Source organism: Tiliqua scincoides, chromosome 1, assembly GCF_035046505.1.
Source record: "Tiliqua scincoides isolate rTilSci1 chromosome 1, rTilSci1.hap2, whole genome shotgun sequence".
In the NCBI taxonomy this organism is placed as follows: Eukaryota; Metazoa; Chordata; class Lepidosauria; order Squamata; family Scincidae; genus Tiliqua; species Tiliqua scincoides.
The window spans coordinates 122,097,406-122,117,325 of NC_089821.1; the positions used below are offsets into that span (position 1 = coordinate 122,097,406).

Here is a 19,920-nt window from a genome sequence, read left to right on the forward strand (position 1 = left end):
ACCGTCTGCAGGGCTCCCGAAGCTTTAAATGTGAAAGCGGAGCAATCGCACCCCATTTCCGCTAAACTGGAAATAGAGCTTTCACTTCTGAAGCTTTGGGGAGCTCTGCAGAAGGTCATGCAGGGCTTCCCGCACCTCCGGGAGGCTGCAGGAGACTCTGGTAAATGCAGCCAAGCCCCTGCAGCCCCCTGAGCAATGCAATCTTGGGAATCACATCGCTGCCTCCTCCTGGCCTCTTTGCTGCCCCTGCCCCTTAAGGGGAAAGGGGCCAGGGCCCTCAGGCTGGGGCGTCGCAACATCCCAGTTTGAAAACCCCTGCCCTATTCCCTAATGCATACCTTCCAAATGCAACAAGGATACGGGCTACAGCTTCAATAAGCTTACTTAAAACGACAATCATTATCGCTGGCTGCATCCTAACTGCACATCAACCAATCAGGAACGGGTAATTAGTCATATTATAATATGGTATCAATTAAAAGTAAAGATAAAATTAAAGCAAATGTGGAAATTAATCCGATCTGTTCAGCAGGTGCACATAACACAAATGCAATATTCACAAAGAACAATGGCAAATTGTATGTTAAGTATTCTAGTAAAGGGTTATTCAGGTACACACACCTCCAGTCATTACTAGGTAGTTTCACACATGCACACATGACTATGTGTACTCACAAGCGAACAGTTAGCAGTAGAGGTACACAATCTTCTTTTTAAAAAGGTATGCTGATGTGATGTGTCTAAAACGAGAGGAAGCCAGAAGTGCACAACTCCAGGGTCTAAAGTTGATAAATTTATGCTGATAAAGGTACTGATAAATGACATTTGCCTATAGTGGCATGTCATAGAAACACTAAAGAGATGAGCAACACGAAAAGAAATATCTTCTGATTCAGCTGAACACTTGTCCAAATCTTGGACACTTACACAGCATAATAGACCCCAGTGAGCAGCTGTACCATGAAATCAGGATCCAATACCACTCTACAGCAGTCTTCTTTCCAGCACTTTTCGTTTTGCCGTGGAAACCCACTCACACAAAGCCTGATGAAAAATAGGAACATTTTAGAGATAAAATCTTGATTTTACAAAAAGGTTGTGTAAAAAAAAAATTACACACTGTTATTTATCATGCATATTAAAGTATAATTCTAAAATTACCAAGAAAAGTTACTGTAGTAAAAGAGGAAAAAATCCCATGTAATCTCTTTAGAGAAGACTTTCATGGGACTGAATCAGTAAAATCTATGATATTCCAAATTGTGCAAAGCTAGAGTTGAGAAAAACCAATACACTTTGAATTTCAACACAAGTCAAGTCACCTGCTCTAGGGAAATACCCAAGTGGAATACTTTCTCAAAGTTCCGATGATTTTCTCTCTTATCTACATAAAGCAAAGCAGTATTCCAATGCAGTTACAGTTAATGCTGACATAATAGTTAACTGTGGTTAGGCCTAACAAGTAAGATTTGTGATCCAGTGCATTAACGTGACCCACTCCAGACTACTCCATAAATATATTTCAGCAGCCAAGGGGCATGCCCCTTTCTTGATGAAAGTTTTGCAAAGGATGAGGATGTTGGGCTTCAAGAATGCACACTTCAAGAGGCCAAATCCTTCCTCCTCACCATACAAGGACAATTTTGGCACCAGGGGGTTGGGTAATGTCCCACCAAGGGAGAAAAGATTTGGCTCTTTTAATCACAATCACAATGTTAATCACAATGAATTTTCACATGTCCCATTTTCCCATTAGAAATTGATATACATGCCACATGAATTCTCTTGGAAGATATTTTGAAATGTTATACACAAATGTATATACTGTAATTTGCATACATTTGTTACAATTCAAATGTAAAATCAGAAGAGATGAAAAGTGAAAGTCAAGATCCCAAGTGCTATTTATAATACTATTTTTAGGTATGTCAAGGGAATGGGTGCTCCTAATAGAATTTTCACTTTTCTTAGAACTGCAGGTCCTCTGACACATGCCATATCACAAACTGCCCCTGAAGCACCTAATGCAATTGCACAAGTAGATGACATGATAAAATTAGGAATAAGCCATGAAATTGCACACATTGTCTCTCAATCCCTGCTCTCTTGTTGCAAATTGCTCCTGTCCCCACTCTGAGCTCACAAGGAACCACTGATAACCTGGCTTACAAATGAACTCAGAGATTCTCTCCAAGCCCCCTTTAAGAAGCCCAGTTAAAACTTGGATTTCCACTGGTTCATGTAAACCTGGGTTGAAACAGTAATGGGGAGCAAGGAGAGAAGAGACGGGAGCATTTGTATGTTGGGAGCATGAGGAAAAGTATACACGGAGGGAGGGGCCAGCTAGCAGCCAAACAGACGTGCCTTTCTCAAGCTCTTGAAAGGCACTCTGTTTTTCCCCCAAAACTGCGGATCTGAGGAGATCTGAGGATTGTTTGTCAGGAGAGACAAACTCCTCCATGTGATGGCACGATTCCTGAGGAGATAAAGCCCGGCCAGGGGGCTTTCCCAGGAGATTCCGCCATCTTGGCAGCAATGGTGAAGAATTCATTTTGAAAACAAGCTGAAGGCCCCAGCAGGGAAAGACGTTGAAAGACTTAAGTAAGTGTTATTCCATTTGTGTATGCCTGGCATGGACTGAATAATTTGATTGCCTGATTTGTTTTCTTGCCGTTAGAAGAGGAAGAGGGTGGAAGATTCCCCCCCCCAGTTGTTTATCAGTGTGAGGAGAAATCGTAGATTTACCAAGCTTGCTATGGATATATGAAAATATAATTACAACTTTACAGCTTTGAATTTTGGTAGATTACAAATTAATTGTCCTTGGAAAGTTTGTGTATTGGAGTATTTATTGCCTTGGTTTGTTATTATTGTTTGGGAGTGCCTGAAGGAGGGGCTGGATGTTTTGACATTCCTGCGGACAGAGGAATGGCGTTGCCAAGGCTACAAGTATAAATAGGATAAGAGAAATATAAATAAAACAGTGCACCAGTGACATCTAGTGACATCTAGTGGATTTTAAAACACATTGCAAGAACTGGATTTCTGTTTATTAATTGAATTGAATTCAATGTAATTCAATGAATTGAATTACAATTCAATGTAATTGAATCAAGGAAGATAATACACTGAGGACATCTAGTGGCCTTAAAGAACATTGCGAGCAGAAGGAAGGAAGAAGATGACGGGCAAAAGAGTGAAAGTCTGAGGCTCGCCAGCATCGGAGACGGGACTTGGAAAATTAGTACAAGAGGAACCGAAAGGGAAAGACTGGAAACAGACTGTGCAAGACAACATAGAAAAACTGTTGGTAATGGTACAGCAACTAACAAACCAATCTGTACAAACTCAAGCTAGTATGGATGCTTTAACTAAATGATTAGATGATCTTATTGGACAACTGATGGAGGTGAAAATTACATCAGAAGAAAATAAACAAAAGATTGAGAGATTGGGACAAAAGAAAAGATCAAGTCAAAATATTGGAGATAGAAGAAAATCAGCACGATGCAGAGACACCGTTAATGGAAATTCAGATGGATAGTGCAGCTTGAGTGGCAACGATACAAAATATACCAGAGGAGAAAGGAGAAGATACATCGCAATGGATTGTCAGATTAATATGAGAATGGATTGATACACCAATGGAGGAGATATCTAAAGAATTGGACTCAGTGAGAAGAGTGAGCACTTCTTATCTGAGAAAACAAGAATTACCAAGAGAAATTCATCAGAACCTTTTACAGAGATAAATTACTGAAGGCCTCACAGGAAAATAAATGGACGGTGGATGATAAAGTCAACATTTTGAGACATGTTCCATGGAGAGTGAGGAAGAAGAGAAAAGAATATGAAAACCTGACAAAATTTTTAAGAGAAAAGCAAATACCATACAGATGGCTTTCTCCGGAAGGAATGTTTTTTCAATATCAGACACAGAGATATAATATAAATTCAACAACGAAAGCAGAAAACTTCTTGAGAGTACAGTGATGAAAGTTGAGATAAGAAAGGAAGAAAAGGAGGAAGAGAAATCAAGAAGAAAAGAATTAGAAGAATACAGACCAGAAATGGAGTCGGATGAAAAAATGAAATGATTTAGAAACAGATTAATCAGAGAGGGAAGAGCCTAGAGAAGCGAGTAAGAGGCGCTCAGCAATAGCAACAAGAAAAAGACAAAAAGAGAGGAAGACTAGTAAAAAGAAACATGATCCTCCTATACACAGATGATGCTATATTACTATCTATCACCAAATTGGGTCTTCGTAGATTGCTGAGCTCCTTCCAAGTATACTGTCTTTCTAATCTTCTGTCAAGTAATTCCGAAAAAACAAAGATTTTAGTTTTTTCTAAATCTTGGACATTGTCCTCCTGGAGGATAGACAATTTAACATTTCAGCAAGTTAAATCCTTCAGATATTTAGGAATTATTTTTCATTATAGACATTCTTGGTTGTTCCACCGTAGATCTGCCATCTCCTCAGCCCTGTTATCTCAGAATGCGATTGCTCGGTTCCACTTCTATAAAGGTAACCAGTATATCCCTGCTGCCATTCATGCTCTCCAAATACAAGTTTATCCACAACTATTATATGGAGCAGCTGTTTGGATTGAAGCAGCTAATCAGGAGATAGATAAGTCAGCTGCTAAATTTCTGAGAAGAATTCTTGGAGTCCCAAATTTAATTAGGTTGTCCACTATGTCCACTCGTGAGAATGGATGATGGCCGGATCCCAAAGGATCTCCTCTATGCAGAACTCGTGCAAGGAAAGCGCCCTACAGGTAGACCACAGCTGCGATACAAGGACATCTGCAAGAGGGATCTGAAGGCCTTAGGAGTGGACCTCAACAAGTGGGAAACCCTGGCCTCTGAGCGGCCTGCTTGGAGGCAGGCTGTGCAGCATGGCCTTTCCCAGTTTGAAGAGGCACTTGGCCAACAGACTGAGGCAAAGAGGCAAAGAAGGAAGGCCCATAGCCAGGGAGACAGACCAGGGACAGACTGCACTTGCTCCCAGTGTGGAAGGGATTGTCACTCCCGAATCGGCCTTTTCAGCCACACTAGACGCTGTTCCAACACCACCATTCAGAGCGCAATACCATAGTCTTTTGAGACTGAAGGTTGCCAACAACCTATGATCTTGGAATTGGGTATTCATCTTCCCACCACTGTAGCTTGGACTTCCACTTTTAAGTTTTGGCTCCATCTTAATATTCACCTGAATTCAATTCTCTTAGATTTATTAAAAGACCCTTTTTTATCTAATTGGTCTAAACTTATTCATGCCAAATTATCTTCCTTAGATCTTTCTCCTGAACTTTTAGCAGATATGGACCTTCAAAAAGCGCATCATCTCATCAAACTCAAACTCTGGGAGCAAGAATACATAACACTACTGTCAAATTTAAATCCGACCTGTTCACCCCTTTTCTTTGGATTGTCCCCGTCCCTTGGCCGCCCTGTGAATTATTTTGTCCAACTCACTAATCCGAGCAAAAGAAGGGCTTTCATGTTGGCGAGACTGAACATATTTCCATCAGCAATACACCAAGGGAGATTTTCTAAAATCCCCCACTCAAATAGATTATGTTTGTTTTGTTCTGCTGAACCAGATACCCTGGACCACATCCTTCTTTGGTGCCCTGCCCATCATAATCTCAGGTCCCAACTACTTGGCCCTTTTCTTTCTTCTCTTCCTATTTCCCTTGTTGATCCTTTCCCAATTCTTCTTAGCGATTATTCCCCTCCCATCACCAACTTGGTGGCGGAATTTTTAGTGGTAGTCTCTGTGGCAAAGGCCAGAAGCTAATACCTGGTAAAGTGTTTCTATTTGCTATGTTATATTTATTATTGTCTGTGGACTTCCAATATGCCAATAAAGGTTTACCAAAGTAAGTAGAGGAGTAAGAGGCGCTCACCAATAGCAACAAGAAAAAGACAAAAAGAGTGGAAGACTAGTAAAAAGAAACATGATGACTAATGAATAGGGCATTGTTGGTGAATAAAAAATTAGGAGAAGTTTTTGTGGCTTCAAATGAAAAAAAAGGTGCTGCCATTTAAGTTAAAGAAAGATTGAGATCAAAATTAATATATGCATTATAAGATGGACTACTGAACTTTGAGATGCAAGAAGAAACAGTAAAACAATGCATGATAAAATGGGCGTAAAATATAGGCCATAATATCACAATAGATCAATGGGAACAGATCTGGAAGTATAATTAAAAAAAACTTACTAGAGCAACAAATTTTATATTTTAGATATTATAGATAAAGAAAATGATGTATACCTAGTTATGATTTTAATTGTAGCGAGGATCTTATATGTTAGATATTGGAAGGATTCTAAAATACGAATGAAAAATGAATTAATAGAGAAAATAATGAATGTGACGGAAATGGACAGACTTTTAGAAGTATTGGATTAACAAGGAAAACCGACACAAATTGAGCAAGGGAAAAAACCTTTTTATGCTTGGTTGAAAATGAAGTTTTAGAAATATATGATAGGGCATTTAGATGATTGTATTACATATATATTATCTTTGACATGATATGATACAGGTATGATGAATGAAAAATGATATTAAGAGGTAAATTTAGAAGAGGAATTGATCAAGATATGTAATGATTTATTAGTTTTAGTGATATATGATAATGATATATGATTTCCTGCACCCTTTGTATTTTTTGTGCAGTGAAGGATGTTATGTTTTTTGTGTTATGTGTATTTGTTTATAGTTGTTTTTTTGAAAAAGAAAAAAAAGGAAAAGCATACACAGTGTCACAGTCTGCTTCTTATTCGAAAACCCAGTTAACTGTATTTGGCACTAGCTATTTCCATGCAGCATGTGGGTCTTCTGTTCAAGAAATACAAGTCACCTTGGGGATGCAGACCTAGTCCTCCAGTTCTCTGGATCCTACCCAAATGCTTGGGCTGACTGCAGAGAACAGCAGTTCAATTTATTTAGGAAGCTGCCTTAAATAGAGTCAGACTACTGGCACTTATAACTCAGTATTGTCTATACTGACTGGAAGCAGCTGTCCAAGGCTACAGGCACAACTTCCTTTCCCTGAACTAGCTGGAAATGCTGAGATCTGAACCAGTTCCATCTATATGTAAAACATGGGCTCTGTCATTGAACAACAGCCTTACTTGAGTTAATGGAGAAAAATGTGAGATCTCAAACTGTTTACTCTTAGCCTCTCATAAAGAGAAACAGCAAAATTAAATGATCACACAAAATGAATAGGGACACAGATTGATTGCGAGGACTTTTTTTAATCAAACTGCGAAGGAAATGAGTTCCACATGCAAGTGATATTTGCCTTGCAATTTAAATACATACTTTTAAATGAAGAATTAACCTTCTTCTCAACAATGTCAAATATACAGTCCTCACCTGGAACCCATCCTGCAAAGCGATTGATAGGAAGAGGCAGGCATGTAGACAATAGCAGAATTGTAACACAGCATGAGAAAGCTCAGCACCTCAAACCTACAGAGAGAGAGAGAGAAACTGAATAGCAATTCCTATCTTCGAATATTCTGTTACAAGATACAGTGGTGCCTCGCATAACAGATGCCTCGTGCACCGAAAAACTCGCAGAACGAAAGCGTTTTGCGATTTTTGGTGACTCGCACAACAAATTTTTATGACCCGTGCTTCGCAAGATGAATTTTTTTTTTGTTAGTTTTGGTTTGTTTTAAGGGGGGGATCTTCATGCCAGTTTATGCTCACATTCACCCTAAGGAAGGGGGAGGATCATCATGCCAGGTTATGCTCACATTCACCCTAACGAAGGATGATGAGTTCTTGGGGTTTCCTCGCGCAGCAGCGGGTCAGTTAGCATCCCTCCCTCCCTCCCTCCCACAAACTTACGCTCTCTTCACCACCCCTCCCTCCTTCCCTCCCTCCCTCAGCCAGGCTCCTGTGTGCCTGTCAGGGGTTGCACGTTTTTGCTCCCGCACGTTTTTGTGCCCCCCGCAAGCCTGGAACATCACAGCCCTCTCTCTCCCCAAGCCTGGAGCATCCCAGCCTCTCTCCCCCCAAGCCTGGAGCATCACAGCCTCTCTTTCCCCCCATCCCAAGCCTGGAGCATCACAACTTCTCTGCAACACAAACACTTTCCCCCCTCTCTCACACACACAGGCTGCCCCCTTCTCTTACACACACAGATGCTCTGCCCCCCCACACAGCAGGGGAGGGGTGCCTTCACTCACCTCATCCAGCATCTGAATGTAAGCCCTCCCAGCAACCTGCCATCGCAGCCTCCCCCCCCCCCCCGCAAGCCTGATCCCATTCACCCTAATAAGGGGAGGATCTTCATGTCAGTTTATGTAAGTAAGTCCCATTGTGCTTGCTCCCACGAAAGTGTGCACAGGATTACAGCCTTCAAACTCCCCACTCAGCATCCCCCCCATCGCTCATTCACCCTCTCACTGCCCCATTTCCTTCACGTTTCCCTCCATGATCAAGGCAAAAGCAAGCAACTGAGTGCAGCTGCTCTGTCCTCCTCCCCAGCTTAGAGCACAATCCTGTGCGTGTCTCCTCAGAAGTAAGTCCCATTGTGCTTCCTTGTTTCCCTCCATGATCAGGGCAAAAGCAAGCAATTGAGTGCAGCTGCTCTGTCCTCCTCCCCAGCTTAGAGCACAATCCTGTGCATGTCTCCTCAGAAGTAAGTCCCATTGTGCTTGCTCCCAGGAAAGTGTGCACAGGATTACAGCCTTCAAGCTCCCCACTCAGCATCCCCGTTTTTGAAATCCTCAGTACAGTATGTATGCCTTTAAAGAGCACTTAATAAACACTTTGTAAACCAAATTTGACTTTGTTCTGACTTTTCTTGCCCATAGGAACGCATTAATTAAATTTCAATGCATTCCTATGGGAAAACGCGATTCGCAAAACGAAAAACTCGCATAATGAAAGGACTCGCGGAACAAATTAATTTCGTTATGCAAGGCACCACTGTACCTCTATTGATAGGCCTAGTGGAGAAGACTTTATTTAGGTTTGGAACAGAGGTCTTAACTTAATCACATAATTAACTAGAGGTAAAAAGCAAGTGGTTTCAGATGCACTAGAAAGTTTACATTCAGCTTAAGATTAATTCACACTGATTTACAGGATCTAAAAACCACCACCAATCAGGATGCTCCAGTGGTGGCTAAAAATCAATTATAAACAAAACCTTAGAAGGAACCGTATATTAAAAGACACCATGAACACAATCACCTACCAGAGGTATCTATCTTACTGAAACAACCACTTTTACAGTGCAATGCTATGCATGACTACTCAAAAGTAAGCCTCACTGAGTTTCATAAGAGTCCCAGTTAAGTGAGTATAGGACTGTAGCCTTACTATCTCAAACTTTGAAAACTGGGAGTACTTCACTCTAATGACTTCCAAATACGTTGAAAGGCTAGTTACCAACCAATCTTGACAATTGGTAACAATGTTAACCTAATAATCTTGTAACACGCTCACCTGTTCTGTGCAGTGAATGTTTCCCTTTGAGGGTGAAGGTCGCTATAAACTACTCGGATGAGGTCATGTTGACATAGTGCTCCCTCAGTCAAAGCCATGGATCCAATGGTAGACGGCTTAAGAATTACAAAAAAGAAACATTACACATGTCTAACACAAAAGCAGAAGGAGCAGGCGCACAGGATGGTGGAACAAAGACAAGAGATTACACTGAGATGTGCAGAAAATTCAGAAGTAAATTGACAGCTACTGTCCTCACAGGACTGAATGCTACTCAACTTTAATTTTTATTTAGATCCTCAACTGCATTCTTACCTCATGGTAAATTGATGGCTTGGATAAGGAAGGGATAGTGAACGATAAAACCTTATTGTTCCCATCTTTGTCGGCTATTTCCTACAGCGAAACAAAAGGTTGGAAAACTAAGCTATTTGGCATCATGATTTCACGGTAACACATTTAAATGTCAGCAAATGCTGACAGGTCCATGCTACAAGTGACCTGCCTATCAAGCATAAGCCCAGCTCTGTGAAGAAACCAGACTGAAGCCCTGTTTGTGCACAATTCATAAGGCAATGAACGCCCTACATTTTCACTGTCAGTCACTGCAAACCACATGTTAATCTTTGCCCAATAACTCTGTAGTCTCCTATTCAAACACAGTAAGATGATATCTTATCATCAAGTGGTGCCCTCTTATATTTAGCAGGGAGAGAGCAACTGTTCCTCTTCACCCTAGCACAGTGTCTTTTCCAGTAGCTGTTGGTGGTGTCTTCTGTATTTTTCTTCCTTAGATTGTGAGCTATTTGGGGACAGGTCAGGATTTATTTTACTATGTAAACCGCTTTGTGAACATAAATATGCAGTCGTGCATTGCTTACTGACAGGGATGCGGACGAGCATCCCCCTCATCAGGCAAGGCTTTATGCTATACGAAGCCTCCCAAAACTAGGGAAAGCTGCACTCCCCTCACCTTCGGAGGCTTTTCTGAGCCTCAGACAGTGTGCATATGCAGCCTGTCGCTGGTTGGAGCATCACAAAGCTATGCTCGCCTGTATATAATCATCAATATCAATAATAATAATACTCCACAAAACTTGGGCACCCAACTTTCCTCCCCAGATGATGATGATGATGATGATGATGATGATGATGAACAGTATTTATATACCGCTTTTCAACTAAAAGTTCACAAAGCGGTTTACAGAGAAAAATCAAATAACTAAATGGCTCCCTGTCCCAAAAGGGCTCACAATCTAAAAAGATGCAAAAGAACACCAGCAGACAGCCACTAGAACAGACACTGCTGGGTTGAGGTGGGCCAGTTACTCTCCCCCTGCTATCTATCTATTTCCACACACACAAAGCAAAGGTGTAGCCATAGTACTATTTCTCATTTAAAAAAATAATTCTTTATTGCAAAGGTTGTAGCCATAGTACTGTTTCTCATTTAAAAAATATTTATTTAAAAGATTTATATATGCCGTCTTTCCCATGCCGAAACAAATGCCCAAATATACCCAGCAGGATAGATACAGTCCAGAAGCACTTAAGAGGAAAATGCACAGCCATCATTTAACTATATAAAACAAAGAAATAGGTTTTAATATTTTATGGTAGTTTCCAAAATCTAGAGGAGCTCTCCATATGACAACAATATTGCAAGAGAATGTTTGGCTTATAAAGCAGGGCTCTCCAAATCCCAGCCCAAGGATATGGGCTGAGCAGCGCTTACTGTTCTGTATTCCTATGCCCAGATCAGCTTGAAAGAAACACAGTGCAGTGGCAGAATGGTGTCGCTTGGGATGGGGAGGGTTTTTCGGGACACACAGGTTTCCAGTTTGGAGACCACTGCTCTAAAGCATTAAAAAAATTTACTTGGGATAGTGGGCTAAGAAAAAATCTCATCTCACAGCATAGCAACTAACATCAACTGGAATTTGTTTTGCAACAATATTCCAAGATCAGAGTTTTAGAAGTTTTGAACAGAATGTGAAGAAATGATACTTCCCCAGTCTTTTGATTTAGTCTTATTCTATATTGATGGAAAATGATTTGAATACTACAACTACTTTTTATCCATCTTACTCACCAAGTTATAAATCCCTAGAAGTAGGGCTTCAATGCAGCCATTACTCTGCCTATCTTTGCTGGCAGTAAGACGCAGATAAACCCAGATCAGTTCTGGTAAAAACTGCAGAGTGAATCGTTTGAGACGAACCTCAGAACTACGATAGAGTTCAAAGAGTTGGTGGCAGACTGGCTCCAGAAACTGAAGACAACAGAAAAATCCCAAAATTCATGATCACCAATTATTACATTTCTTAATACCATACAGTATTATTAACATACCACTCCCTAACAATAAAACAATGTTTTGCATTATTAACAAAATCTATTTTTATTATTTAATTACAAATATTAGTTTGTAAACAAAATCTGTTCATTTCTGAAGCTAAACATTGAAAGATACTGAAAAAATTCTCCAAAGACAAGTAGAAGGACTTTTAAAGAGTAGAAGCAAATCAAAGCTCTGTTTGTGCAGGTCTGTTCATAAAGTGAAAGTCACATGCTTCTATAAACTGGGTTGTTCAAAATTACACAACCAAAGATAGTGAAATAGGAGTCTATATTTTAAGTTTTCTGTTAGCAAAGGGATTGGGAAAGGGAGCAAAGGGATTACCAAACCCTTTACAATCAGTCCTGTGAACACAATATTCATGCTTAAGGGAGATATTGACAAAGTTTTCACACCTGTTCATTTTATATTAGCAGTGAGAAAAACATTGAACGCAATGATTTGGAGGGCTGCAACTCATTTAACCACAGGTCATAAAAATACTCTGGGATGTTAGGAATATTGCCTCTCTTTTTTGAAAGCATATCAGCATCTAGCAAACTGAGATACACAAATCAGCTACACACTGTGTTTTCAGATTCTGGTTTACTGGCCTGAGGGTCAGATATGGTTATGCTGTGAACCTGGTCCCTGTGTGCTCCTTTTTGCTCTTCAGAAAACAAAGTTTCCTTAAGGGAAACATCAGGAGATAGCAATATCTTTGTAAAAACCGATGAATCACACTATTAAATTAATGTTACATTTGAAGGCTAAAGGTTCAGTCCTATTTAAATTTCCTATTACAGTAGAAATATCTTTCTGTAATCAACAACAAAGTGAACATACATATTTATCTTAGGAACAATAAGAAGTAGGGCCTTCTATGTGGTGGCACCACAGTTATGGAACACCTTGCCTGATGAATTAAGAGCACCTCCCTCACTTAACGTTTTCTGGTGAGGATTACAAACTTAAATTTTTTCTAGCACTTTCTGTTCAGCTGTGCAGTCCAGCACTTTGGGGGGGCAGATGCTGGGTATATCTTTAACTGAAGTTTGCCTACTGTTTTATAAATGATTTTATTTTAATGGTACGTGATTTTATTATAAGTTTTTATTGTTTTGTTATATATATATATATTTATTGTTAGCCACTTTGGCCATCCACAAATGTGGAGGAAAGGCAGGGAGAAAATTTATTAAATAAATCATTACTTGTCCTTTGTTCTATCTACGACAATTTTAAATCCAGTTCAGACTAAGAATTTAATTCCCTCTATCATGACTATCACCAAAAGCAAGCAACAATTCTGAATACAATATTTTAGAGAGATTGCACTCAACTAAAATATTTGCTAAAGAAAATAAAAATGCTGCTAAAGAAGAAAGCAGAAGGGAATCAAACCTTTTCTTCCTCACTAAATCAAATCATGGAAATTCAAAGCACTTAATTTATTAAGAATGAATTTTGTTCTATTTTTAAAATGATTTGACTCTCTCATACCTCATTATTTGGATCCTGAATGACCTTATAAAGAGCAGGCACCAATGTTTTCTTCCGATGAAGTGTTGCTGCATAACTGGAGACCTGTGTTTCAGGTAATGCCTAGAGCAAGAGACACAACACCAAAGAGAATGACTTTTGTAATATTTCGTAGCCCTGACTACAGCAACAACAAGTAACGGTATACACAGGCTCAGATAGGAATAGCTATTTTCAACCTTTTTCATCTTATGGCACACTGATAAGACACTAAACTTGTCAGCACACCATCAGCTTTTTGACAACTGAAAAGGTACACTGCACCGCCAGTGGGGAGTCCACATTCCCCAATAGCCCTACAAATAAATGACCTTCCCCCAAACTTCCACAGCACATCTGCAGATCATTTGTGCCACGGCACACTGGATGAAAAATCACAGAGCTAGAACAATCCACACATAGATTCTCTGTCTACTCAATGGCTTACTTGATGGGGTGGTGGTGCCAGTATAAAGTTTCTTCATATCCAGTACATCCAATAAAGTTTTAAAATATACATACATTCTGAACAGTGCTGTTCAGGCCTACTCAGAAGTAAGCCCCATCAAGGTCAGTGGGACATTTTCCAAGATAAGTTCATATACAGGATTGCACCTCACAGCACTTTAGCCCACCTTGAATTCCGATAGCCATTCTTCTACCACACTTCGTTCTGATCCAAGCATTTTCTTACGTCTACTCTTCTTTCACCTTTGGGAGGAAAACGTAATGACTCAGTTATGAAATATAATAACTGCTCCAATGCATACTCAGAAGAAACAGTGTTTGGATAGTGGAACAGAAACAGAAACAGTTATTGGATAGTGGAACTCTCAGGCTATACACATATTACACTTTAAACTTCACCTAAGTTCTTTTGTTTACAAAATATGACTATGCTTTTAAGCATGAAAGTGCATTATGGGTGGGGGAAAGCAGAGAGAGAAGAGGAGTTACTGCTTCAAGACAAACTACTTTACACACACGCCAAATATAATACAAAAGGAAAGAACAAATTAATTTGCATCATGGAACGAAACCTTGAGACATCCTCCAGTGATAATTCTGGCCCTGGAACAAAGGAAAATAGTTTCACAAAGTCTCTTGAAGACACAATAGTATTGTATCAATTTCCTCTGTTGCTGAGAAGTTGTGAAACGTCTCTTCAATACAGAACTGAAAACACATGGTGCATTCATTTTCAAAAGAGAACGTTCTTATCAGCAAAGCTTTCTGTTTCCATTACAAACACTCATTTGCTGAAGTACGTTAGTTCTTAAACCATTTCGCGGCAATAAACACTAAAAGAATGGTATATTTTCTCTTTTCTTTTTAAGGCAGCTTTGCACCTTCATTATTCAGAACTGATATCATAGGCCTTTTATTGACTAACAGCTCCAATCCTAACCACATTTACCTGGTAGTAAGCCCCACCGACTATAATGGGGCTTACATCTGAGTAGTCATGCATAGGATTGGGCTCTAAAATAGGAACATATTCATTTTAATGAAAGGTCCTGCAAGATTAAACTGACTAGAAGCATATTTCATCTCCTGGAGTTAGTATGCACTCATCCAATTCAGTCATTCACTCCTTAGTGAAACCAAGAGGAAAGCATACAATCACAACATTTGCTCTCTCTTTTGCATAAATAAAGGCCTAAATAAATAAATAGTGGTCCTAATTTTGGCTGTCAAAAAAATCCATTATCAGGTCTAGAAAACCAAAATAAATTTAACAACTTAATTATGGGAGAGGCAAAAAGGGAGATAGCCCTGGAAGATCCAGGTTCAAATCCCTGCTCAGCTATGAAGCTTCCTAGGTGATTTTGGGCCAGTCGCTCTCTCTCAGGCTCGCCTACATCACAGGACTATTGTGAAGACAAAAGGAAGGGAGGAACAATGTACATCACCCTGAGCTTTTTGGAGGACAGGTATTAATATCTTGTGAAAAAAGATAAGAGGCATCTACTCCACTTATAAAGAAATGTAAGCCCATTGGGGAATATGCAAAAGAAAGAGGAGGAGTCCCATAACCTGGCAGATACAAACATATACAGCTTCATAATGCGTACTTCTGAATGCCATATCAAGCAAGGAAGATGGCAGAATTGCAAGAAAAGAGATCTGTTTCCCGCTATTGTTTTGTAGTGCATGTTTCTCAAGTGGAAGCACACGCTACTCAGATAGGGCTGTAGAAAAGAGTGATTAACTTTGAATGTTACACTCTAGGACTGAATCATAAGCTTTTCAGGCCTATGTAAAAGTAGTAAGGATTTGAATACTCTACATATCTGCAATGGGGTGAAATACCTTTTCCTCACAGCAGGCTAGAACAGAAATCTCAGTTCAGTACTTAGACACAATCACATTTTCTATTTGAACAAAATCTGCATAGATGTTTGTGCACTGAACTGTTTAAGTACAGTAGCAGGGTGATGCCATCTTCGTCTAAAGTTACTAAAATACTATTTCTAGAAACTTTTGAAAACCTTCAAAATGGTTTTCCAGTCAAACAGAATGGCCCAGACACAAAATATTCCTGTTTATCAAGTTATGAAATCAGCTCTCAAATGCATACACTTAAACATATGATTTCTGTATAAAGCACTCTCTGCAATACTACTAGTAATATTAACAAAACTAAAGGTTTCAGCTTGTTGTCATAGCTGTTCAGATCTGCTACAGATGAAAAATGCAGAGACAAGCCTTTCTTGATCACAGCAAGTCAAGAGAAAGGATTGCACCAATTATGGAATGGGAGGCTCTTAAGATTACAGTGCAATTCTAGTGCAAAAGTCTGCATTTCTGTTACAAACCCAGAAAAACTTATTTTATAAAACTATAAATAGAACAAGAGGGGAAAGGAACAGAAGCAGACATTACTGAATCATAGACAATACTGACTATTTCTCCCTGCTCTACAGAGCTGAATGGCATAATCTTGCCAAACTATGATGCTACTACTTGCTCATTAAGTATTACTATCCTTTATACAGGTGCAAGGCAAGCACATACCCTCCCTTGAATTTTCCAGAGGACATAAGAACATAAGAACATAAGAACAGCCCCACTGGATCAGGCCATAGGCCCATCTAGTCCAGCTTCCTGTATCTCACAGCGGCCCACCAAATGCCCCAGGGAGCACACCAGATAACAAGAGACCTCATCCTGGTGCTCTCCCCTACATCTGGCATTCTGACTTAACCCATTCCTAAAATCAGGAGGTTGCGCATACACATCATGGCTTGTACCCCATAATGGATTTTTCCTCCAGAAACTCGTCCAATCCCCTTTTAAAGGCGTCTAGGCTAGACGCCAGCACCACATCCTGTGGCAAGGAGTTCCACAGACCGACCACGCGCTGAGTAAAGAAATATTTTCTTTTGTCTGTCCTAACCCGCCCAACACTCAATTTTAGTGGATGTCCCCTGGTTCTGGTATTATGTGAGAGTGTAAAGAGCATCTCCCTATCCACTCTGTCCATCCCCTGCATAATTTTGTATGTCTCAATCATGTCCCCCCTCAAGCGTCTCTTTTCTAGGCTGAAGAGGCCCAAACGCCGTAGCCTTTCCTCATAAGGAAGGTGCCCCAGCCCCGTAATCATCTTAGTCGCTCTCTTTTGCACCTTTTCCATTTCCACTATGTCTTTTTTGAGATGCGGCGACCAGAACTGGACACAATACTCCAGGTGTGGCCTTACCATAGATTTGTACAACGGCATTATAATACTAACCGTTTTGTTCTCAATACCCTTCCTAATGATCCCAAGCATAGAATTGGCCTTCTTCACTGCTGTCGCACATTGGGTCGACACTTTCATCGACCTGTCCACCACCATCCCAAGATCTCTCTCCTGATCTGTCACAGACAGCTCAGAACCCATCAGCCTATATCTAAAGTTTTGATTTTTTGCCAATGTGCATGACTTTACACTTACTGACATTGAAGCGCATCTGCCATTTTGCTGCCCATTCTGCCAGTCTGGAGAGATCCTTCTGGAGCTCCTCACAATCACTTCTGGTCTTTACCACTCGGAAAAGTTTGGTGTCATCTGCAAACTTAGCCACTTCACTGCTCAACCCTGTCTCCAGGTCATTTATGAAGAGGTTGAAAAGCACCGGTCCCAGGACAGATCCTTGGGGCACACCGCTTTTCACCTCTCTCCATTCTGAAAATTGCCCATTGACACCCACTCTCTGCTTCCTGGCCTCCAACCAGTTCTCAATCCAGGAGAGGACCTGTCCTCTAATTCCCTGACTGTGGAGTTTTTTCAGTAGCCTTTGGTGAGGGACCGTGTCAAACGCCTTCTGAAAGTCCAGATATATAATGTCCACGGGTTCTCCCGCATCCACATGCCTGCTGACCTTTTCAAAGAATTCTATAAGGTTTGTGAGGCAAGACTTACCCTTACAGAAACCATGCTGACTCTCCCTCAGCAAGGCCTGTTCGTCTATGTGTTTTGAGATCCTATCTTTGATGAAGCATTCCACCATCTTACCCGGTATAGATGTTAGGCTGACCAGCCTATAGTTTCCCGGGTCCCCCCTCTTTCCCTTTTTAAAAATAGGCGTGACATTTGCTATCCTCCAATCTTCTGGTACCGTGGCTGTTTTGAGGGACAAGTTGCATACCTTAGTCAAGAGATCTGCAACTTCATTCTTCAATTCCTTAATAACCCTTGGGTGGATGCCATCAGGGCCCGGTGACTTATTGATCTTTAATTTATCAATGAGGTCTGAAACATCTTCTCTTTTAACCTCTATCTGACTTAACTCTTCGGTTAGGAGGGGCCGTTCGGGCAGCGGTATCTGCCCAAGGTCTTCTGCCGTGAAGACAGATGCAAAGAACTCATTTAATTTCTCTGCCATCTCTAAGTCTCCTTTTATCTCCCCTTTCCCTCCCTCACCATCCAGAGGGCCAACCGCTTCTCTGGCGGGTTTCCTGCTTCTAACATATTTGAAGAAGCTTTTATTATTCCCCTTAATGTTGCTGGCCATGCGTTCCTCATAGTCTCGCTTGGCCTCCCCTATCACCTTCTTACATTTCTTTTGCCACAGTTTATGTTCCTTTTTATTCTCTTCATTAGGGCAAGACTTCCATTTACGGAAGGAAGCTTCCTTGCCCTTCACAGCCTCTCTAACTTGGCTGGTTAGCCATGCGGGCACTCTCCTGGATTTAGTGGAACCCTTCTTTCTTTGCGGTATACACCTCTGCTGGGCCTCTATTACTGTTGTTTTAAGCAGCCTCCATGCACTCTGGAGAGACTGGACTCTTTTTACCCTCCCTTTCAACCTCCTTCTAACCAGCCTCCTCATTTGAGGGAAGTCCGCCCGTCGGAAGTCAAGGGTTTTTGTTAGAGATTTGCCTGGTATTCTTCCCCCAACGTGCACGTCAAAACGGATCGCAGCATGATCACTGTTCCCCAATGGCTCAGTAACGTTTACATCTCTAACCAGGTCCTGCGTACCGCACAAAATTACATTTAGCAATACATGTGACGCAGGCCACTCAGCTGAACAATGGATGCTAAGAAAGATATGGAAAGAAGTTTTTAAACTTTGGAAGCAGTCTCTAGAGATGGTTAAGAGCAGGAGGCACAGATTATGTGTGCAAGTGTCAGAGCAGAAAGGAACAATCTATTAGATATTTTGGGTGCCACAAAACAGACTAGGTGCAAGAACTAACAGAACTATTCTATCTCCAACGTATTAATTACCTGAAAACAGTACTGACAACACGTATTTTAAAGCAGCTTGCTCCTATCCCCTATGATAACTGTTCTCCTCCTTTAATACTCTTCATTTACAGCTCACTAAGACACTATTTTAAAACCATTATCCCAAAGCATAAAATAGCTATTAAAGAACATATTTAAGGCAACTGAAATTTTGAGATATTCAGAGCACAAACCTAACCTTAGGTTAGGCTGGCTCAAGTCCTCTGCACCAGCCTACAGGTGTTGCGAATGCACAGTAAAGCACATTTGCCACAATTCAGGAGTTGGATAGGCCAGAGCAAAGATGTGCGCCAGCCTCCTGGAAATGGATCCACACAGGCTGGAGGCATGCTCACGCTGGTGGCACGCTGCCAGCTTGAAAAAAAGTAGGTAGTGAGTGGGCAGGCCACTGGGTGGGCCAGCCCATGGTGGAGGGGTGGTACCAGGATCTGGCACTTAGGCCAGATCCTAACTGCCCTCCTGCGTGGCCCAGCCTTATACCAGGCTGCTCAGATCTGCACCACCTCTTTAAGTGGTGCAGATCCGAGTAGCCCCATAGGGGCAGCTGTCCTGCGACATATGGAAAGGGGAATGAAGCACAAGCCAATTAGTTATTACAAGTGTTCATGTTATTGCTTAGCTGATTCAGTTATCTCTTTTAAAAAAGGTTTGGAAGATGGGAGGCAGGGAAGGGGGGGCATAAAGGGCCTCTTAGACCTGAATAACTGTTACCTGTTACAACCAATTAATTGCTTGTATTGGAATACTGGAAAGTGATCCTATGAATATTCTATCATTTGTAGAAACCAGATGTCAAATACATTAGCTGGGTCACCTTAGCCAACTTACCAAC

General features: G+C 40.8%; 1 protein-coding gene across 3 annotated transcripts in view; it reads right to left on the bottom strand.

Annotated features, from left to right (window-relative positions):
• The window catches only part of HYCC2 (hyccin PI4KA lipid kinase complex subunit 2), a 70,878-nt gene that overhangs the window by 23,607 nt on the left and 27,351 nt on the right, over positions 1-19,920 (bottom strand). For all 3 annotated transcript variants that reach the window (XM_066620269.1, XM_066620355.1, XM_066620183.1), the window contains 7 exons: positions 13,984-14,059; positions 13,331-13,432; positions 11,582-11,761; positions 9,805-9,885; positions 9,490-9,605; positions 7,402-7,497; positions 928-1,044 (listed from right to left, as the gene is read on the bottom strand). In XM_066620269.1, the coding sequence (XP_066476366.1) occupies positions 928-1,044; positions 7,402-7,497; positions 9,490-9,605; positions 9,805-9,885; positions 11,582-11,761; positions 13,331-13,432; positions 13,984-14,034 (743 nt within the window). In that variant the 5' untranslated portion in view covers positions 14,035-14,059. The remainder of the gene's footprint in view (positions 1-927; positions 1,045-7,401; positions 7,498-9,489; positions 9,606-9,804; positions 9,886-11,581; positions 11,762-13,330; positions 13,433-13,983; positions 14,060-19,920) is intronic.